Source organism: Oncorhynchus tshawytscha, linkage group LG19 (assembly GCF_018296145.1).
Source record: "Oncorhynchus tshawytscha isolate Ot180627B linkage group LG19, Otsh_v2.0, whole genome shotgun sequence".
In the NCBI taxonomy this organism is placed as follows: domain Eukaryota; kingdom Metazoa; phylum Chordata; class Actinopteri; order Salmoniformes; family Salmonidae; genus Oncorhynchus; species Oncorhynchus tshawytscha.
In genome coordinates, this window is record NC_056447.1 from 32,534,767 (window position 1) to 32,558,404 (window position 23,638).

Sequence of the window (23,638 nt, forward strand, 5' to 3'; positions counted from 1 at the left end):
GTAGGGACTGCACCACTCCCCAGCCCTCTCTGAACTGAAGGAGCCCTGAGAGCACACACACACACACACACACACACACACACACACACACACACACACACACACACACACACAGAAACAAACACACACACACAGAAAAAAACAGAAACACACACAGAGCCTCAGTCTCAGGAAAGCGTGACTATCCGTCCCTCCGCTCACTTTCACTCCTTTATTCAACTACACTGGTCTGTGCCTTAGGGGTCCACTCTGCTCCTCCATTCCTTCCTCAATCCCCCTTTACTCCTCCTCACCTCTGATCTATCTCATCCCCTCATCCAATTAATCTTCTGCTTGTGATAAGATGAGAGATATCAGTCCTATACTCAACTTAAATCACATTTTCTGCTTCACTTGTGCTGAATACAACAGGTATTATTTCACCTTACAGTGAAATTCTTACTTACAAGCCCTTAACCAACAATGCAGTTAAAAAAGAAAAAAGAATAAGGAGTAAAAGTAACAAAGAATTAACAAATAACAAATCATGCTTTATGTTGGATTTTCTTCAGTATAATGTTTTTTGGTGGAAGGGTGCTCTTCAGACAGACAACTCTCCAACAGATCACCAGTTTGGGGATACATCAGCAGACACAATGCGGACACAGATAGCTTATTTTAGCCACAGCCAGGCAGTGGTTGTGAGCCTGTAATGCTAACATCATGGCACATGCAATCTACTCACTTGCGAAATACACTCATTGAAAATATCCTCTGCGAGCTTCATCTAGCTAGCTACCGGAAATATTTACAGCAGGACATAAACTGATATGGCTCTGGACGGATGTCCCAACTCCGACCCTTTCCTTTCTGCCAAACTGACTTTGGTCTAAGTACAGACGTGTACGTTAGAACATTTGTACATTGTCAGAGGCAACCCATCTGTTTAGAAAGACTACTAATATGGAGTCGAATAAACCTTGAGACTTGCATCCCAAGTGTGCGTGTGCGTGTGTGTGTGTGTTCAAGAAGATGCAGTTGTTCTCTCTCTCTATTACTGCGGATTGAACCAAGGTTTAATAAAGCGTGCAGGGCTCCCAATCTAATAACAACTGCACTCTGGTTATTGGAATGCTCCCTGTACACACACACACACACACACACACACACACACACACGCAGGCACGCACACACACACGCACACAAAATCATACTGAACAAACACCTTACTCATCACCTTCCACCCACCCACAGCAGTTCCACACAGACTGTAGTCAGACTGTACTCAGACACACTAGACATAGCATACAGTATCTGTAATATTTTAATATTACAGATACTAGTAATATTTTCTCTGTCATGATCAATTACTGAACGTACTGTACCTGTCAAAAGTTTGGACACCTACTCATTCAAGGGTTTTTCATTATTTTTACTATTTTCTATATTGTAGAATAATAGTGAAGACAACAAAACTATGAAATAACACATGGAATCATGTAGTAACCAAAAAAGTGTTAAACAAATCAAAATATTTGTTACATTTGACATTCTTCAAAGGAGCTACCCCTTGCCTTGATGACAGCTGTACACTCTTGGCACTCTGTGAAGCATAGACCAGTGGCAATCTGTCCTTTGGAACCAAAAATCCAAAATCCAAAGACCACTGTGTCTTTGTGAGACGCAGAGTAGGTGAACTGATGATTTCTGCATATGCATATGGCGGACATCGGCTGTTAGTATTCTCACTGTAACCATAGTAATGTCACAGTGTGTCACCCAAATGCTGCATTGTACTGCTAAATGTGCAACCTGTATGCTATACAATGCTATACTACATGTACAGTATGTACTGCATACAGTATTCACTATGCAAATGGTCTCCTATGTCCCTGTGGTGGAAAGGTACATAGAGTACGTTAGTGTTGTATTCTCTGTCAGTATTCTCTCTCTCTCTCTCTCTCTCTCTCTCTCTCTCTCTCTCTCTCTCTCTCTCTCTCTCTCTCTCTCTCTCTCTCTCTCTCTCTCTCTCTCTCTCTCTTTCTCTCTCTCTCTCTCCTCTCTCTCTCTCTCTCTTTCTCATATCAAAGATCTTAGACTTTATATCCAGCAACCAATGGCATTTCTTAAAAACCCTGCCCACCAGAGGGATATTTTAAACCTACAAATTCAAGGTTTACTTTTGTTTTGTTGGTCTATAACAAAATGTTGTGTGCCAATATTGCATTGATGCATCCTTAATGTTTGACATGTTTGACATGTGCTTTCACAGCATTCAAGTTAAACAACATGTAAGTTTACATTGTAAATAAAGTTATAGATGCTACCCTTACTGCTATCACTAATTGGTGGCTGCGAGTTCAAAACCCCCTTCACGGCAAAGTTGTTATTTGAGGAAAGAGTGCTTCACTGTTGGTTCTCGAGTCAAATAACGCATATGTGACAAAGTAGATGATAATGTAATATAATATGTAATGTGTAATATGTAATATGTTGTAAGTGTAGCCTACACGTCTATGTAATGTAGCGACGATTATCTATGTAGCAGTGCCAATTATTTGTGTTGGTCTGCAAGAAGTACTCCAACAACAAGCTCCTCATAAAATGTATTTGTAATCTTAATTTCCAAAGTTTTGCCTGCACTTCTCTTCTGTTCACAACACACTACCACAATTAGTGCCTAATATGTAGGCTTACATTTGAAGGGTAGCTTAAGCCTACATTGTGCCACCCTATGGGGACTCCAAGCCAGATGTTTCAGTCTGGATTCAAACCAGGAACTGTAGTGACGCCTCTTGCACTGAGCAGTGCCTTAGACCGCAATGCCACTCGGGAGCCCAATATTCAATAGTGTAGCTGTTCAAACTGCGTGCCTGGGGACTGGGAGCGCAGCCTCGAGAGCACACAGTGTATGCTACCTGTGATTTCATTATCTGATCACTTTTTTATTTTGCAGTTTAAATTGACTGGATATATTCACTGCAGTATTAAGCCTAATATTGAGCTAATTATACAGTGCCTTGCGAAAGTATTCGGCCCCCTTGAACTTTGCGACCTTTTACCACATTTCAGGCTTCAAACATAAAGATATAAAACTGTATTTTTTTGTGAAGAACCAACAACAAGTGGGACACAATCATGAAGTGGAACAACATTTGTTGGATATTTCAAACTTTTTTAACAAATCAAAAACTGAAAAATTGGGCGTGCAAAATTATTCAGCCCCTTTACTTTCAGTGCAGCAAACTCTCTCCAGAAGTTCAGTGAGGATCTCTGAATGATCCAATGTTGACCTAAATGACTAATGATGATAAATACAATCCACCTGTGTGTAATCAAGTCTCCGTATAAATGCACCTGCACTGTGATAGTCTCAGAGGTCCGTTAAAAGCGCAGAGAGCATCATGAAGAACAAGGAACACACCAGGCAGGTCCGAGATACTGTTGTGAAGAAGTTTAAAGCCGGATTTGGATACAAAAAGATTTCCCAAGCTTTAAACATCCCAAGGAGCACTGTGCAAGCGATAATATTGAAACGGAAGGAGTATCAGACCACTGAAAATCTACCAAGACCTGGCCGTCCCTCTAAACTTTCAGCTCATACAAGGAGAAGACTGATCAGAGATGCAGCCAAGAGGCCCATGATCACTCTGGATGAACTGCAGAGATCTACAGCTGAGGTGGGAGACTCTGTCCATAGGACAACAAATATATATTGTATATCGTCTATTGCACAAATCTGGCCTTTATGGAAGAGTGGCAAGAAGAAAGCCATTTCTTAAAGATATCCATAAAAAGTGTCGTTTAAAGTTTGCCACAAGCCACCTGGGAGACACACCAAACATGTGGAAGAAGGTGCTCTGGTCAGATGAAACCAAAATTGAACTTTTTGGCAACAATGCAAAACGTTATGTTTGGCGTAAAAGCAACACAGCTCATCACCCTGAACACACCATCCCCACTGTCAAACATGGTGGTGGCAGCATCATGGTTTGGGCCTGCTTTTCTTCAGCAGGGACAGGGAAGATGGTTAAAATTGATGGGAAGATGGATGGAGCCAAATACAGGACCATTCTGGAAGAAAACCTGATGGAGTCTGCAAAAGACCTGAGACTGGGACGGAGATTTGTCTTCTAACAAGACAATGATCCAAAACATAAAGCAAAATCTACAATGGAATGGTTCAAAAATAAACATATCCAGGTGTTAGAATGGCCAAGTCAAAGTCCAGACCTGAATCCAATCGAGAATCTGTGGAAAGAACTGAAAACTGCTGTTCACTAATGCTCTCCATCCAACCTCACTGAGCTCGAGCTGTTTTGCAAGGAGGAATGGGAAAACATTTCAGTCTCTCGATGTGCAAAACTGATAGAGACATACCCCAAGCGACTTACAGCTGTAATCGCAGCAAAAGGTGTCGCTACAAACTATTAACTTAAGGGGGCTGAATAATTTTGCACGCCCAATTTTTCAGTTTTTGATTTGTTAAAAAAGTTTGAAATATCCAATAAATGTCGTTCCACTTCATGATTGTGTCCCACTTGTTGTTGATTCTTCACAAAAAAATACAGTTTTATATCTTTATGTTTGAATCCTGAAATGTGGCAAAAGGTCGCAAAGTTCAAGGGGGCCGAATACTTTCGCAAGGCACTGTATCATTAATATGCATACACTTCTAACTTAGGCTACACATCTCAAGCCTGTCTGTCTTCCTTGTTCTGTTTTCACAGTTACACATTTGTCCTCTCCGCTGCCTCGGCTATTCCTTTTAAATCTTGTGTCCCAGGAAAAGCCAGACTACAATAGCCAATTGGAGGAGAGTGAATGTAAATAGGTTACAGCATTAAGAACTGGCAGGGAGTTGGAAAGGAGAGAGAGCATCTCAGTGTCAGAAGAAACCCAGGTCTGTGAGAGCCAGAAATCTTGCTTGTTTGTAGGTGACCAAATGCTTATTTTCCACCATAATTTGCAAATAAATTCATTAAAAATCCTCCTTTTTTCTCATTTTGTCTGTCATAGTGTACCTGTGATGAAAATTACAGGCATCTCTCATCTTTTTAAGTGGGAGTTCTTGCACAATTGGTGGCTGACTAAATACTTTTTGTCCCACTGTGTATATATATATATATATATATATATATATATATATATAACTTTTAATACTGGGCCGAATAGTTGTGGTAAATTCAATTGATTGGACAAGATTTGGAAAGGCACAAACCTATAAGGTCCCACAGTTGACAGTACATGTCAGAGAAAAAACCAAGCCATGAGGTTGAAGGAATTGTCCATAGAGCTCTGAGACAGGATTGTGTTGAGGCACAGATCTGGGGAAGGGTACCAAAAGATGTCTACAAAATTGAAGGTCTCCAAGAACACAGTGTCCTCCATCATTCTTAAATGGAAGAAGTTTGGATCCACCAAGACTCCTCCTAGAGCTGGCCGCCAAGCTAAACTGAGCAAATGCTGGAGAAGGGCCTTGGTCAGGGAGGTGACCAAGAACCCAATGGTCACTCTGATAGAGCTCCAGAGTTCCTCTGTGGCGATGGGAGAACCTTCCAGAAGGACAACCATTTCTGCAGCACTCCACCAATCAGGCTCAGTAAAAGGCACATGACAGCCCGCTTGGAGTTTGCCAAAAGACACCTAAAGGACTCTCAGACCATGAGAAACAAGATTTTCTGGTCTGATGAAACCAAGATGGAACTCTTTGGCCTGAATGCCAAGCATCACGTCTGGAGAAAACCAGTGAAGCATGGTGGTGGCAGCATCATGCTGTGGGGATGTTTTGGGACTGGGAGACTAATCAGGATCAAGGGAAAGATGAACAGAGCAAAGTACAGAGAGTACCTTGATGAAAACCTGCTCCAGAGCGTTCAGCACCTCAGACTGGGGCAAAGGTTCACCTTCCAACAGAACAACGACCCTAAGCACACAGCCAAGACAATGCAGGAGTGGAATGTCCTATGGGGGCCTAGCCAGAGTCCGGACTTGAACTCAATCTATCATCTCTGGAGAGGCCTGAAAATAGCTGTTCAGCAAAGCTCCCCATGCAACCTGACAGAGCTTGAGAAGATCTGCAGAGAAGAAAGGGAGAAACTCCCCAAATACAGGTTCTGCTTGTATCATTATACCCAAGAAGACTCAAAGCTGTAATCGCTGCCAAAAGTGCATCAACAAAGTACTGCGTAAAGGGTCTGAATACTTATGGAAATGTGATATTTCTGTTTTTGTTCATACACTGGCAAACATTTCTAAAAACCTGTTTTTGCTTTGTCATTATTGGGTATTGTGTGTAGATTGATGAGGGGAAAACATTTAATCGAGTTTAGAATAAGATTGTAAAGTAATTCTTTTTGGAAAAGGTCAAGGGGTATACACGGTATACTGCTGTGTGTGTGTTAGTGCGCAAGAGAGACAGAGAGAGAGTATGGTTTAGTGTGTGCTGGGGGAGAGTGAATATTTATGTGTGTGTGAATGACTCAGCTTTGAGCAGTAGCGCGAGGCTTGGCTGAAATTAAAATGAGCTGTCGGTCGTCACACACACGCGCGCTCGTTTGGTGGGGATGCGGTGGAGCTTGCAGGCAGGGCAGGATGTGTGTGGAGTATAAATAACTCTGCATCGCCACTGATGCTATTTCTGGACCAGGCATCGTGACACTCAACCACAGGCAACCTCAGACAGGACACTGACACACACACACACACACACACACACACACACACCTCAGTCATATGCATAACCTTCCAATCATAGTTTAAGTTCTAATGAGGTTTATTCTGCTCCTTTTGTACAGTATCTCTCTCTCCAGCTCCCTTTCATTCTCACCTCTCTCACCATCTCTCTATTTGTCTTTGTCTTTCATTCTCTTTCCCTCCCTCTTTCTTTGTCCATCCCCTGCGTATGATGACTTTATTAGTATTTCATTGGGCCTGTCTTTGTCAGCAACAGTAAAATGGTGTGTAGAACAATAGCTGTCCAGCTATTGTTGCAGTGGAATGACTGCATAATACCCTGGCTCTCAGAGGTGTGAAGACTCTGTTGAGTTCCCAGTCCAGTATAACTAACTCTTCACATAGAATATAATGGGAACTATGACCCGTTGCTGCAGCTATGACTGTTTCCTACGGCTTGTGCTGCCTGCTTGTGCTGCCTACTACACATTCAAGATTAGTTGAGTTTCTGCCGCTTTACTAAGTGAAATGTTTTGAAACCAAGTTTAAAGCACTATACCACCAAAGCATTTGTTATTGTTCTATGAGGTGACTGAAACCCTGTGTTGTAATCATCTGTCCTCTGTCACCCACTGCTGTGTACCTGTGGAGGTGATTATGAACCCGTATGAAGCCTGTGGTGGTGTAGTACTGTAGCAGTTGTTGTCCAGTGTATGGCTGATCTATGTCCTGCTGAGGTGTTGATTGTGAACTGTTTGGCTAGTGTAGCTTTACACTGTATTACACCATGAGCTTTTGGCTTTAACCTCCATCACTGCCTCAGTCCCTCATCTTACTGTTATTATTTTCTGGTTATGCTTCTTCTCTCCTCTCCATCAACCCCATGTCCTATTTCCCTCATTTTCTCACTGTTATTTCTCCCCCATGTTCCCCCTTGCCTTCCTCTTGAACTCTAAATATTTCCGTAATATCTTCTCCCTCTCTCTACTTTCTTCCCTCTATGTTTCTCCCTCTTTCCCACTCTCTGGCCTTTCCCCCAGTGCATCCTGGGTAGTGAAAGAAACTCTGGTGCCACTTAGTCACTAAACACACACAGCTCTGTTTCAGGGCCACTGAGTGCCAACATCTGTTTCCCGCAGACAGTAGTCATGTGGCATGCCAACCAGGCCTTGGCACACGCCACAAGAGAGTGGCAGTATAAGGGTGACACTCTTAAAACAGGCCTTGTTCTGTGTGTATGTGTCTGTATCTGTTTGTTTGTTTCTGTGTGTGTCTCAAGGGACCAGGGTTATTTGAGGTTTTTCTAAAGTGTATTTCATCTGCTGTCACTCACTCACTCTTACCCCCCTTCTTTTTCACTCTCTCCAGAGTGATCGATCATGGTCATCTCTGGTCAGTCGGGTTGTGTTTGCGGCACTGTCAGGGGTCGTTGCATGGTGTTCATGTGAACCGTTTTCCGGTTTTATTGGTGAGCCTGCCGCATGAAGCACACGGTTAATGTCACGTTGGTATAAATGATTCAGGAGACAGGCGCAGGAATGCGTAATAGTTTTTTTTAATTGACATTCATTGTGTTGGAATAGAAAACATGACTCCAAATGATACTTAACATTCCTGCACACTTTTTTTTTCAAGTTTCACTTTTCTTACATACCCAATAGTTGACATTCATCAATATAGGGGACTATAGTTGTCATGAATAGAATACAATGTTCATGTGATTTGAGGTGTTAGTTTGGAGTGACTCAGATGAAACATTTAATTTGAAGTATGAATGTTGATGTGGGATATGAGTTGATATCAGAGAGAGGATTAAGTGGTGACGCGATGCTGTGGGGTTTTTGAGGAGCTTAAAGTGGCTGTCTGCTAATTGGCAGGCTGGTTTCCTGGTCCTTGATTACAGCTAGCACAGGGTGTATTCAGCTGGAGAAGGTGAATTAGAGGGGGGGAATCAGCTCCCTGAAGGTCTACCACTTTTCACTGTTGACACGTTTCTGAACGGAGTGAAGGCAAGCTGATGGCTTAGTGCTGTGTACTGATTCCGTGCCAAGTTAGAGTACAGAGGTAGAGAGGGCGTATACGCAGGAGACTCACAATGATGCAGGTTTAAGCTATGATCAGAGAGAGGGATCAGAGCATGTTTCCTCCACCAGAAACGGTCGATGCAACTGCTTTTCCCGATCATAGTGAACCCTGCCTGTGCTCAGAGTTCTTGGACTGGGCGTCTGGTTCCTTGCTGATTTGCTATTGGTAATGTAGCAGATGTGAACTCGGAGGCTAGTGAAGTGCTAGTGCAGTTGCCAAATGATTGTGACGTCACCTGTCCTGTGATGTAAGAAGTCAACTGTTGCGAATTTATCCTCCTATTCAGGAAAAATCATTTTGACATACCAATAATCCAACATGTTAACATCCCATCATTCTAACATTCTCCAGACCAGCCCCATGCTGCAACCTGACTTTGCCGTAACCTAGCAACCATGGAAGGATGAGGCTCAGTGAAGCACAGCCAGAGTTCCAGCTGGTGTTCTCTGGTGTGTGTGTGTGTGTGTGTGTGTGTGTGTGTTTTCTTGTGTGTGTGTATGTGTGTGCTGGAATATATGCGTGTTCAGCTATTTAGCCTTCTTGTTAGCCTGTGTGTGCTAGGGGTAATGTGTGTGTGTGTGTGTGTGTGTGTGTGTGTGTGTGTGTGTGTGTGTGTGTGTGTGTGTGTGTGTGTGTGTGTGTGTGTGTGTGTGTGTGTGTGTGTGTGTGTGTGTGTGTGTGTGTGTGTGTGTGTGTGTGTGTGTGTGTGTGTGTGTGTGTTGGGGTAATGGATGAGCTTAGTGGAAATGAGCGCTTGTCTCAGTCCTGCAGCGAAGATCAATATCAACCATACATTCATCTCTAATTACCACAGCAGGGCTCACATGAACACACGCACACACACACACACACACAAGTTCTTAGCCTTGGCTAAGAGCACACACATCCCCTTCTAATGCAATATCTGATGGCTAGCTACTTCGTGATTGCCATTGGTGGGTATGTGTCTGTTATTTTGAGGAAATAAAATGTCAGGTATTCCTTGGTAATGAGGCCTTCTGACATCAATGGGACTTCCTGGTTAAATAAAGGTTAATATTTAAATAAAAACATTCAATTGTCTCCACTTTATCCACAAAGGATACAAGAACTGTGTGATTATTGACTTCACTCAACATTCTGTGACATCGACTTCCCTCTCAGCCACAGTGGAGACTCATCTGTTAACCTGCAATGTACTGTACATTTGCTGTAGTTAACTTTTTCTCTCTCTCTCTCTCTCTCTCTCTCTCTCTCCTTCTGTCTCTCTCTGTCTCTCTCTCTCTCTGTGTGTCTCTCTCTCTCTCCCCCTGTGCCAGTGTTGAGTATAGGAGAAGGAGGTTTCTGGGAGGGCACGGTCAAGGGGAGAACAGGCTGGTTCCCTGCCGACTGTGTGGAAGAGGTTCAGATGAGACAGTATGACCCTCGGCTAGGTAAGGACTGGAGAACACACACACGGGCATACACAACATACACTCTCACTATTCACTGGGTGAACTTACTTGGGTTACCTAGCCCTGTTCACAGGGTGGTGGAACTATGGGTGCTGTCCACAGTGCTGAACAGACTGGTGGAACCATGGGTGCTGTCCACGGTGCTGAACAGGGGGTGGAACTATTTACTGCTGTCCACGGTGCTGAACAGACTGGTGGAACTATGGGTGTTTGGTCACAGTGCTGAATTGGCTGGTTGATCTATAGGTGTTGTCCACGGTGCTGAACAGGCTGGTGGAACTATAGGTGCTGTCCACGGTGCTGAACAGGCTGGTGGAACTATAGGTGCTGTCCACGGTGCTGAACAGGCTGGTGGAACTATAGGTGCTGTCCACGGTGCTGAACAGACTGGTGGAACTATAGGTGTTGTCCACGGTGCTGAACAGGCTGGTGGAACTATAGGTGCTGTCCATGATGCAGAACAGGCTGGTGGAACTATAGGTGCTGTCCATGATGCAGAACAGGCTGGTGAAACTATAGGTGCTGTCCATGATGCAGAACAGGCTGGTGGAACTATAGGTGCTGTCCACGGTTACTGAACAGGCTGGTGGAACTATAGGTGCTGTCCACGGTGCTGAACAGGCTGGTGGAACTATAGGTGCTGTCCATGATGCAGAACAGGCTGGTGGAACTATAGGTGCTGTCCACGGCACTGAACAGGCTGGTGGAACTATAGGTGCTGTCCACAGTGCTGAACAGGCTGGTGGAACTATAGGTGCTGTCCACGGTACTGAACAGGCTGGTGGAACTATAGGTGCTGTCCACAGTGCTGAACAGGCTGGTGGAACTATAGGTGCTGTCCACAGTGCTGACTCAGCCCTGTATGTACAATATTATGTATGCTGACCTCTAATATTTATACCCTGACTGCGGACGCACACAAACAAATGCATGCACGCACATTCACACGCACACACACACACACACACACACACACACACACACACACACACACACACACACACACACACACACACCTGAAGATGCCCACAAACACATGATCTACTCTCACGTACTCTGTTGAGGAGGTGTCTCACTCAGAAAGAAGTTAAAAAGAGCACATAAAAAGACATGGGGGAAAACATACAGGTACCTGCCAAAATAATGGAAACACTTGAGTCTTAGTCACCAGGTCTCAACCCAATTGAACACTTATGGGAGATTCTGTAGCGGTGCCTGTGTTAGCGATTTCCACCACCATCAACAAATGATGGAATTTCTTGTGGAAGAATGTTGTCGCATCGCTCCAATAGAGTTCCAGAGAAAAGTATAATCTATGCCAAGGTGCATTGAAGCTGTCCTAGCGCGTGGTGTCCCTTATGTTGGTGGTTCCTTTATTTTGGCAGTTACTTGTATATGTTGCATTCATTAATGTACTCTCTATCTCTGCATGTTTAGAGTAACAGTCAATACGTACACTATACATTGATTATCGGAAAGTAATCAGACACCTTGACCTTTTCCACATTTTGTTACATTACAGCCTTATTCTAAAATGTATTAAATATGTTTGTTTGCCCTCATCAATCTACACACAATGCCCCATAATGACAAAGTGAAAACAGGTTTTTGATATTTTAGCAAATGTATTAAAAAAGTTAAACAACTATTCAGACCCTTTGCTATGAGACTTGAAATTGAGCTCAGGTGCCTCCGGTTTCCATTGATCATCCTTCAGATGTTTCTACAACTTGTTTGGAGTCCACCTGTGGTCAATTTAATTGATTGGAGATGATTTTGAAAGGTCTCCCAGTTGATAGTGCATGTCAGAGCAAAAACCAAGCCATGGCCGCCCAGCCAAACTGAGCAATCGGGGGAAAAGGGCCAGGTCAGGGAGGTGACAGAGCTTCAAAGTTCCTCTGTTGAGATGAGAGAACCTTCCAGAAGGACAACCATCTTTGCAGCACTCCACCAATCAGGCCTTTATGGTAGAGGGGCCAGACTGAAGTCACTCCTCAGTAAGAGGCACATGGAGTTTGCCAAAAGGCACCTAAAGATTCTCTGGTCTGATGAAACCTAGACTGAACTCCAAGCATCACTTCTGGAGGAAACCAGGTACCGCTTATCACCTGGCCAATATTATTTCTACGGTGAAGCATGGTGGTGGCAGCATCTTGCTATGAGGATGTTTTTCAGGGGCAGGGACTGGGAGACTAGTCAGGACAAGGGAACAATGAATGGAGCAAATTACAGAGAGATCTTTGATGAAAACCTGTTTCAGACTGGGGCAAAGGTTCACACTTATGTAAATGTGATATTTCTATTTAATCTGAAAACTTTCTGAATAAACTGTAACTACAAAAGTATGTGGACACCCCTTCAAATGAGTGGATTTGGTACTGACAGGTGTATAAATCGACAGCACAGCCATGCAATCGCCATAATTTTTTGGCACAATGACGCTGACAGAGATGGTCGCCTCACTTTGAGTCCTTAGGAAACTATGCAACATTTTGTTTTTTTCTGTATTATTTCTTACATTGTTACCCCAGGAAATCTTCAGTCTTATTACATACATCCGGGAAGAACTATTGGATAAAAGAGCAACGTCAACTTACCAACATTACGACCAGGAATCTGACTTTCCCGAAGCGGATCCTCTGTTTGGACCATCACCCAGGACAATGGATCTAATCCCAGAAGCCGACCCAAAACGACAGCACCGCAGAAGGGGCCGACAGAGCAGCCAACTGGTCAGGCTCCTTGGACGTGCTCATCGCCCATCGCTCCAGAGTATACTACTCACCAATGTCCAGTCTCGTGACAACACGGTAGATGAAATTCAAGCAAGGGTTGCCTTCCAGAGAGACATCAGAGATTGTAACATTCCCTGTTTCACGGAAACATGGCTCTCTCGGGATATATTGTTGGAATCGGTTCAGCCACTGGTCTTCTCCATGCATTAAGCTGACAGAGATAAACACCTCTCTGGGGAGAGGAAGGGCAGGGGTGTATGCTTCATGATTAACGATTCATGCTGTAATCATAACAACATACAGGAACTCAAGTCCTTATGCTCACCTGACCTAGAATTCCTTACAATCAAATGCCGGCTATATTATCTCCAAAGAGAATTCTCGTCAGTTATCATCACAGCTGTATACATTCCCCCTCAAGCAGACACCACAACGGTCCTCAAGGAACTTCACTGGACTCCATATACCATATAAACCATATATCCTGAGGATGCATTTATTGTAGCTGGGGATTTTTACAAAGCAAAATTGAGAACAAGGCTACCTAAATTCTTTTAGAATATTGATTGCAGTACTCGGGGGGGTAATACACTTGATCACTGCTACTCTAACTTCCGCAATGCATGCAAAGCCCTCCCCCGCCCTCCCTTTGGCAAATCCAACTACAGCGCCATCTTGCTCCTAGCGTCTTATAGGCAGAAACTCAAACAGGATGTAACAGTGACTAGAACCATTCAACGCTGGTCTGACCAATTGGAATCCACGCTTCAAGACTCGGTGAGTGAGTTTATAAGGAAGTGCATTGGAGATGTTGTACCCACTGTGACTATTAAAACCTACCGTAACCAGAAACTGTGTATGGATGGCGTCATTCGCGCCAAACGGAAAGCACAAACTACTGCATTTAACCATGGAAAGAGGTCTGGGAATATGGCTGAATATAAACTCTGTAGTTAGTCCCTCTGCAAGGCAATCAAACAAGCGAAATTACGGAACAGGGACAAAGTGGAGTCGCAATTCAACGACTCAGATATGAGACGTAAGTGGCAGGGTCTATAGGAAATCACGGACTACAAGAAGAAAACCAGCCACGTCATGGACACCAACGTCATACTTCCAGACAAACTAAACACCTTCTTTGCCCGCTTTGAGGATAATACAGTGCCACCGTCACGGCACTCTAACAAGGACTGCGCCCCCCCTCTCCTTCTCCGTGGCCGACTTGAGTAAAACATTTAAACGTGTGAACCCTCGCAAGGCTGCATCCCGAGCCGCGATCTCAGAGCATGCGCAGACCAGCTGGCTGGTGTTGTTTACAGACATATTCAAACGCTCCCTATCCCAGTCTGTTGTCCCCACATGCTTCAAGATGGCCACCATTGTTCCTGTACCCAAGAATGCAAAGATAACTGAACTAAATGACTACCGCCCCATAGCACTTACTTTTGTCATCATGAAGTACTTTGAGAGACTAGTCAAGGATCATATTACCTCCACCTCACCAATCACCCTAAACCCAATTCAATTTGCATACCGCCCCAACAGGTCCAAAGACGATGCAATCGCCATCACACTGCACACTGCCCTATCCCATCTGGACAAGAGGAATACATATGTAAGAATGCTATTCATTGACTACAGCTCAGAATTCAACACCATAGTTTCCTCCAAGCTCATCATCAACCTGGAGGTCCTGGGTCTCAACCCCGCCCTATACAATTGGGTCCTGGACTTTCTGACGGGCCGCCCCAAAGGTGGTGTAAGTAGGAAACAACATCTCCACTTCACTAACCCCCAACACTGGGACCCCACAAGGATGTGTGTTCATCCCCCTCCTGTACTCCTTGTTCACCCACGACTGCCTGGCCATGCACGCCTCTAACTCAATCATCAAGTTTGCAGATGACACTACAGTAGTGGGCTTGATTACCAACAATGACGAGACAGCCTCCAGGAAGGAGGTGAGGGCCCTGGGAGTGTGCTGTGAGGAAAATAACCTCTCACTCAGCATCAACAAAACCAAGGAGATGATCGTGGACTTCAAGAAACAGCAGAGGGAGCACCCCCTTATCCACATCGAAGGGACAGCAATGGAGAAGGTGGACAGTTTTATGTTCCTAGGCATACACATCACATACAAACTGAAATGGTCCACCCACACAGACAGTGTGGCGAGGAAGGCGCGGCAGCGCCTCAACCTCGAGAGGCTGAAGAAATTTTGCTTGTCACCCAAACCCCTGTCAAACTTTTACAGATGCACAATCGGGAGCATCCTGTCGGACTGTATCACAGCCTGGTACTGCAACTGCACTGCCCTCAACCACAAGGCTCTCCAGAGGATGGTGCGGTCTGGGCAAACTACCTGCCCTCCATGACACCTACAGCATCCGATGTCACAGGAAGGCCAAAAAGATAATCAAGGACAACAACCACCTGTGCCACTGCCTGTTCACACTGCCACCATCCGGAAAGTGAGGTCAGTACAGGTGTATCAAAGCTGGGGTCAAGAGACTGAAAAACAGCTTCTATCTCAAGGCCATCAGACTGTTAAACAGCCATCACTAACTCAGGGAGGCTGCTGCATACATTGAGACAATAATCACTGGCCACTTTTATAAATGGATCACAAGTCACTTTAAACAATGCCACTATAAATAATGCCACTTTAATAACGTTTACATATCTTACATTACTCATGTCATATGTACATATGTACTGTATTTTATACCATCTATTGCACCTTGCCTATGCCGCTAGCCCATCGCTCATCCATTTATTTACATGTACATATTCTCATTCAGCCCTTTAGATTTGTGTGTATTACAGCTGAAGTCGAAAGTTTACATACACTTAGTTTGGAGTCATTAAAACTTGTTTGTCAACCACTCCACAAATGTCTTGTTAACGAACTATAGTTTTGTCAAGTCAGTTAGGACTTGACAAGTCATTTTTCCAACAATTGTTAACAGACAGATTATTTAATTTATAATGAACTGTATCACAATTCCAGTGGGTCAGAAGTTTACATACACTAAGTTGACTGTGCCTTTAAACAGCTTGGAAAATTCCAGAAAATGATGTCATGGCTTTAGAAGCTTCTGGTGGGCTAATTGACTTCATTTGAGTCAATTGGAGGTGTACCTGTGGATGTATTTCAAGGCCTACATTCAAACTTAGTGCCTCTTTGCTTGACATCATTGCGTGCTGTCTCCTAGAGATGAACGTAAATCAATCCCAGAACAACAGCAAAGGACCGTGTGAAGATGCTGCAGGAAACAGGTACAAAAGTATCCATATCCACAGTAAAATGAGTCCTATGTCAACATAACCTGAAAGGCGGCTCAGCAAGAAAGAAGCCACTGCTCCAAAACCGCCATAAAAAAGCCAGACTACGGTTTGCAACTGCACATCGTACTTTTTAGAGAAATGTCCTCTGGTCTGATGAAACAAAAATAGAACTGTTTGGCCATAATGACCATCGTTATGTTTGGAGAAAAGAAGGGGATGCTTGCAAGCCGAAGAACACCATCCCAACCGTGAAGCACGGGGGTGGCAGCATCATGTTGTGGGGGTGGTTTGCTGCAGGAGGGACAGGTGCCCTTCACGAAATAGATGGCATCATGGAGGCAGGAAAATTATGTGGATATATTGAAGCAACATCTCAAGACATCAGTAAGGAAATGAAAGCTTGGTCGCAAATGGGTCTTCCAAATGGACAAGGACCCCAAGCATACTTCCAAAGTTGTGGCAAAATGGCTTAAGGACAACAAAGTCAAGGTATTGGAGTGGCCATCACAAAGCCCTGACCTCAATCCTATAGAAAATGTGTGGGCAGAACTCAAAAAGTGTGCGAGCAAGGAAGCCTACAAACCTGACTCAGTTGCACCAGCTCTCCATTCAGGAGGAATGGGACAAAATTCACCCAACTTATTGTGGGAAGCTTGTGGAAGGCTACCCAAAACGTTTGACCCAAGTTAAACAATTTAAAGGCAATGCTACCAAATACTAATTGAGTGTATGTAAACTTCTGACCCACTGGGAATGTGATGGAAGAAATGAAAGCTGAAATAAATCATTCTCTCTACTATTATTCTGACATTTCACGTTTCATATTCTTAAAATAAAGTGGTGATCCTGACTGACCTAAAACAGGGAATTTCTACTAGGATTAAATGTCAGGAATTGTGAAAAACTGAGTTTATATTTATTTGGCGAAGGTTTATGTAAACTTCCGACTTCAACTGTAGGTAGTTGTTGGGGAATTGTTAGATTACTTGTTAGATATTACTGCACTGTCGGAACTAGAAGCACAAGCATTTCGCTACACTCGCATTAACATCTGCTAACGTGTGTATGTGACCAATCAAATTGGATTTGTTTTGATCAAACATTGGCAGTAGAATGGCCTTACTGAAGAGCTCAGTGACTTTCAGCGTGGTATCGTCATAAGATGCCACCTTTCCAACAAGTCAGTTTGTCAAATTTCTGTCCTGCTAGAGCTGCCCCGGTCAACTGTAAGAGCAGTTATTGTGAAGTGGAAACGTCTAGGAGCAACAACGGCTCAGAACGGGATCTCCGAGTGCTGCATAAAAATGGTCTATCCTCAGTTGCAACAGTCACTACTGAGTTCCAAACTGCCTCTGGAAGCAACGTCAGCACAATAACTGTTCGTAGGGATCTTCATGAAATGGGTTTCCTTGGCCGAGCAGCCGCACACAAGCCTATGATCACCATGCACAATGCCAAGCGTCAGCTTGCTGCCATTGAACTTTGGAGCAGTGGAAACGTGTTCTCTGGAGTGATGAATCACACTCCACTATCTGGCAGTCCGACAGAAGAATCTTGGTTTGGCAGATTTCATGAGAAAGCTGCCTGCCCCAATGCATAGTGCCAACTGTAAAGTTTGGTGGAAGAGGAATAATTGTCTCGGGCTGTTTTTCATGGTTCGGGCTTGGCCCCTTATTTCCAGTGAAGTGAAATCTTAACGATACAACATGCAATGACATTCTAGATGATTCTGTGCTTCCAACTTTGTGGCAACAGTTTGGGGAATACCTTTCCTGTTTCAGAATGACAATGCCCCTGTGTACAAAGCGAGGTACATACAGAAATGGTTTGTCGAGATCGTTGCGGAGGTACTTGACTGGCCTCAACTTCCATCGGACACTTTTGGGATGAATTGGAACGCCGACTATGAGCCAGGCCTAGTCACCCAACATCAGTGCCCGACCTCACTAATGCTGGTGTGGTTGACTGGAAGTGAGTCCCCGCAGCCATGTTCCAACATCTAATGGAAAACCTTCCCAGAAGATTGGAGGCTGTTATAGCAGCAAAGGGGAGGCCGACTCCATATTAATGCCCATGATTTTGGAATGAGATGTTCGATGAGCAGACGTCCACATACTTTTGGTCATGTCATTCAGGGGTCAGTATCTATCCAGTCATATCGTCAATCTTTGTAGATTCATTTTTTATCTTTTCTTGAATGTGATTTTTTTTTTCACTTGTGTTTGAGGGTGTCTGGAGAGGGTTTTGTGAAAATAGGTGTTGAGGAATGTATGTTGTCTTGCCCCCCCATTCCTTGAGGAATCCTGCCGCTTTATGGGATAAGGAGGTGAGGAGGGGTGAGGAGAGAGTGCCTGGGTGAGAGTGCGAGAAGCTGAGAAAAGGGAGGTGTCTAAACACAGGAGGGAGTGAGATAGTGAAGGAGAAGAATAAGGGAGAAAGGACAGAGGAGAAGAAATTAATGAGGCAACTCTTTCTTTTTCTCCGCTCTCCTTCCTGTCTTTCCTTTTTCCCTCTCCTCTCTTGCTGTTTCCCCCTTTCCCTCCCTCATCTCCCTCTCTCTTCTCTACTTGTCTCTTACCTCTCCTCTCTTGCTGTTTCCCCCTTTCCCTCCCTCATCTCCCTCTCTCTTCTCTACTTGTCTCTTACCTCTCCTCTCTTGCTGTTTCCCCCTTTCCCTCCCTCATCTCCCTCTCTCTTCTCTACTTGTCTCTTACCTCTCCTCTCTTGCTGTTTCCCCCTTTCCCTCCCTCATCTCCCTCTCTCTTCTCTACTTGTCTCTTACCCCTCCTCTCTTTGTATTTCTCTCCTCCCGTATCTCTCTCTCTCTCTTTCCTCTATTTGTCACTTACCCCTCTTCCCTCTGTTTCTCTCCCCCCTTATCTCTCTCTCTCCTCTATTTGTCTCCTCCCCCTCCTCTCTTAATTTCCCTCCCTCCCTCCACTTCTTCATTCCATGTCCTTCACCCCTTTCCACTGGGAATTGAAGTACAGAAACGTTATATATTTTTTTAGATTGTTTAATATTAACTCAGAAAATGATTTTGGTGCAATAAATAAGTCTAGCTAAATAGATAATGCTCAACAGTTAAGGATATGCAGTTGTTTTTGCAGGAATTTGATGTATCCTAGGATACTTCAACGGTCATGAAATAATAGATAACACACTAGAGGACACACACACAGAAAGACAATCGCACACAAACTCAGGCACACACATTCACACACGTAGACACAAGCATGCACACACTCAGAAAAACACACACTTGTTTATCTGGTAAGCATTGAGGCATCACTGACAGTCATGGCAATATGTCTCAGCTCAGCTCAGTGAAGCAGGAAAGACAGCCCTGTCTACAATTAACTAACCTAAACAACACTGCTCCCTGTGTCTGTGTGTGTGTGTGTGTGTGTGTGCGTGTGATTTTGTCTGTGTGTGTGTGTGTGTGTGTGCACATAATGTTTTATCCATGTGTTTTACCCGTGTATGCGTGAGTGTGTAGTTGTGTAGTTGTATTGAAATCAGAGTGTGGGTTTGTGAGTAACTGACTGTGTGCTGCAGGGTCTCTTATACATCACCCTGTGTCGTGACTCTCACTGTCTCACCCCCCTTAATCTATCCAACTGTCTTTGTCTCTCTTTCCCTCTCTGTCTCTTTTTCTCTCTCCTCCCATTCTCTCCCTTTCCACCTCTCTGTGTTGATTTGGTAATAAGATTTTAGTCAGGGTCAGAGAGAGAGAGAGAGATAGAGAGAGGGAGAGAGATAGGGGTAGCGTTAAGGCTAGGGTCAGGCCATCAGTGAATCTGTTGTTATTTATTGTGACACCTCTCTCTCTCACACACACACACACATGCACACGCAGACACACACACACAGACAGACACATACACAGACACACCTGCGCACAACCACATCGCCAAGGGGACATTAATCTGGGGATGACATTTTATCATTTACTGCAGGTAGGAGAGAGATTTTTAAAAAGGGAGAAAGAGATTATTGGAGAGAAGGAAGGGGGAGAGGACAGAGGGATGAAGGGAAGGGAAAGAGAAGGGGAGAAGGAGGGAGAGACTGATGGAGAGAATGAGAGCGAGAAAGAAAAGGATATTGATCGAATTCATGAACTCAACAATGAGTGATGTATTTAACATTTACATTCGAGTTATTTAGAGTTATTTAGAGTATTTAGAGTTATTTAGAGTTATTTAGAGTATGCTCTTATCCAGAGTGACTTACAGTTAGTGCATTCATTCAGCTAGGTGGGACAACCACATATCTCAGTCGTAATTTAATTTTTTAAGTAGCTATCAGGAAAGTCAGAGCTAGTGATGGGGAAAAAGTTCAGTTAGTTCACCAAATAGAGGGGGGGGTATTTAAGTTAATCTTTGAAGAGGTAAGGTTTCTGAAGATGGACAGGGACTCTGCTGGGGTGCCGGGACAGAAAATAACATTGATGAGGCTTAGCGGGAGGTCAGAGGTGGGAGGTCCAAGAGACCAGAGGTGGCAGAACAGAGTACTCGGTTGGGGTGTAGGATTTGAGCATAGCCTGAAGGTAGGGAGGGGCAGTTCCTCTTTCTGTTCTGTAGGAAAGTACCATGTTCTTGTAGTGGATGCAAGCTTTTTTATTTATTTTGATTTATTTCACCTTTATTTAACCAGGTGGGCTAGTTGAGAACAAGTTCTCATTTGCAACTGCGACCTGGCCAAGATAAAGCATAGCAGTGTGAACAGACAACACAGAGTTACACATGGAGTAAACAATTAACAAGTCAATAACACAGTAGAAAAAAAGAGTCTATATACATTGTGTGCAAAAGGCATGAGGAGGTAGGCGAATTATTACAATTTTGCAGATTAACACTGGAGTGATAAATGATCAGATGGTCATGTACAGGTAGAGATATTGGTGTGCAAAAAAGCAGAAAAGTAAATAAATATAAACAGTATGGGGATGAGGTAGGTAAAATTGGGTGGGCTATTTACCGATAGACTATGTAGAGCTGCAGCGATCGGTTAGCTCAGATAGCAGATGTTTGAAGTTGGTGAGGGAGATAAAAGTCTCCAACTTCAGCGATTTTTGCAATTCGTTCCAGTCACAGGCAGCAGAGAACTGGAACGAAAGGCGGCCAAATGAGGTGTTGGCTTTAGGGATGATCAGTGAGATACACCTGCTGGAGCGCGTGCTACGGGTGGGTGTTGCCATCGTGACCAGTGAACTGAGATAAGGCAGAGCTTTACCTAGCATGGACTTGTAGATGACCTGGAGCCAGTGGGTCTGGCGACGAATATGTAGCGAGGGCCAGCCGACTAGAGCATACAGGTCGCAGTGGTGGGTGGTGTAAGGTGCTTTAGTAACAAAACGGATGGCACTGTGATAAACTGCATCCAGTTTGCTGAGTAGAGTGTTGGAAGCTATTTTGTAGATGACATCGCCGAAGTCGAGGATCGGTAGGATAGTCAGTTTTACTAGGGTAAGTTTGGCGGCGTGAGTGAAGGAGGCTTTGTTGCGGAATAGAAAGCCGACTCTAGATTTGATTTTCGATTGGAGATGTTTGTTATGAGTCTGGAAGGAGAGTTTACAGTCTAGCCAGACACCTAGGTACTTATAGATGTCCACATATTCAAGCTCGGAACCATCCAGGGTGGTGATGCTAGTCAGGCGTGCGGGTGCAGGCAGCGAACGGTTGAAAAGCATGCATTTGGTTTTACTAGCGTTTAAGAGCAGTTGGAGGCCACGGAAGGAGTGTTGTATGGCATTGAAGCTCGTTTGGAGGTTAGATAGCACAGTGTCCAAGGACGGGCTGGAAGTATATAGAATGGTGTCGTCTGCGTAGAGGTGGATCAGGGAAACGACCGCAGCAAGAGTAACATCATTGATATATACAGAGAAAAGAGTCGGCCCGAGAATTGAACCCTGTGGCACCCCCATAGAGACTGCCAGAGGACCGGACAGCATGCCCTCCGATTTGACACACTGAACTCTGTCTGCAAAGTAGTTGGTGAACCAGGCACGGCAGTCATCAGAAAAACCGAGGCTACTGAGTCTGCCGATAAGAATATGGAGATTGACAAAGTTGAAAGCCTTGGCAAGGTTGATGAAGACGGCTGCACAGTACGGTCTTTTATCGATGGCGGTTATGATATTGTTTAGTACCTTGAGCGTGGCTGAGGTGCACCCGCGACCGGCTCGGAAACCAGATTGCACAGCGGAGAAGGTACGGTGGGATTCGAGATGGTCAGTGACCTGTTTGTTGACTTGGCTTTCGAAGACCTTAGATAGGCAGGGCAGGGTGGATATAGGTCTGTAACAGTTTGGGTCCAGGGTGTCTCCCCCTTTGAAGAGGGGGGTTACTGCGGCAGGCTGGTAAATAGGGGTTGCGATAATGGCGGCGGATAGTTTCAGAAATAGAGGGTCCAGATTGTCAAGCCCAGCTGATTTGTACGGGTCCAGGTTTTGCAGCTCTTTCAAAACATCTGCTATCTGGATTTGGGTAAAGGAGAACCTGGAGAAGCTTGGGCGAGTAGCTGCGGGGGGTGGAGCTGTTGGCCGAGGTTGGAGTAGCCAGGCGGAAGGCATGGCCAGCCGTTGAGAAATGCTTGTTGAAGTTTTCGATAATCATGGATTTATCGGTGGTGACCGTGTTACCTAGCCTCAGTGCAGTGGGCAGCTGGGAGGAGGTGCTCTTGTTCTCCATGGACTTCACAGTGTCCCAGAACTTTTTGGAGTTGGAGCTACAGGATGCAAATTTCTGCCTGAAGGAGCTGGCCTTCGCTTTCCTGACTGACTGCGTGTATTGGTTCCTGACTTCCCTGAACAGTTGCATATCGCGGGGACTATTCGATGCTATTGCAGTCCGCCACAGGATGTTTTTGTGCTGGTCGAGGGCAGTCAGGTCTGGAGTGAACCAAGGGCTATATCTGTTCTTAGTTCTGCATTTTTTGAACGGAGCATGCATATCTAAAATGGTGAGGAAGTTACTTTTTAAAGAATGACCAGGCATCCTCAACGGACGGGATGAGGTCAATGTCCTTCCAGAATATCCGGGTCAGGTCGATTAGAAAGGCCTGCTCACAGAAGTGTTTTAGGGAGCGTTTGACAGTGATGAGGGGTGGTCGTTTGACTGCGGCTCTGTAGCGGATACAGGCAATGAGGCAGTGATCGCTGAGATCCTGGTTGAAGACAGCGGAGATGTATTTGGAGGGCCAGTTGGTCAGGATGACGTCTATGAGGGTGCCCTTGTTTACAGATTTAGGGTTGTACCTGGTGGGTTCCTTGATGATTTGTGTGAGATTGAGGGCATCTAGCTTAGATTGTAGGACTGCCGGGGTGTTAAGCATATCCCAGTTTAGGTCACCTAACAGAACAAACTCTGAAGCTACATGGGGGGCGATCAATTCACAAATGGTGTCCAGGGCACAGCTGGGAGCTGAGGGGGGTCGGTAGCA

At 44.6% G+C, this 23,638-nt stretch overlaps 1 protein-coding gene across 2 annotated transcripts in view; it reads left to right on the top strand.

Annotated features, from left to right (window-relative positions):
- The window catches only part of LOC112218979 (SH3 and multiple ankyrin repeat domains protein 3-like), a 273,940-nt gene that overhangs the window by 169,198 nt on the left and 81,104 nt on the right, over positions 1–23,638 (top strand). For both annotated transcript variants that reach the window (XM_042301595.1, XM_042301596.1), the window contains exon 13: positions 10,038–10,151. In XM_042301595.1, coding sequence (XP_042157529.1) covers positions 10,038–10,151 — 114 coding nt within the window. The remainder of the gene's footprint in view (positions 1–10,037; positions 10,152–23,638) is intronic.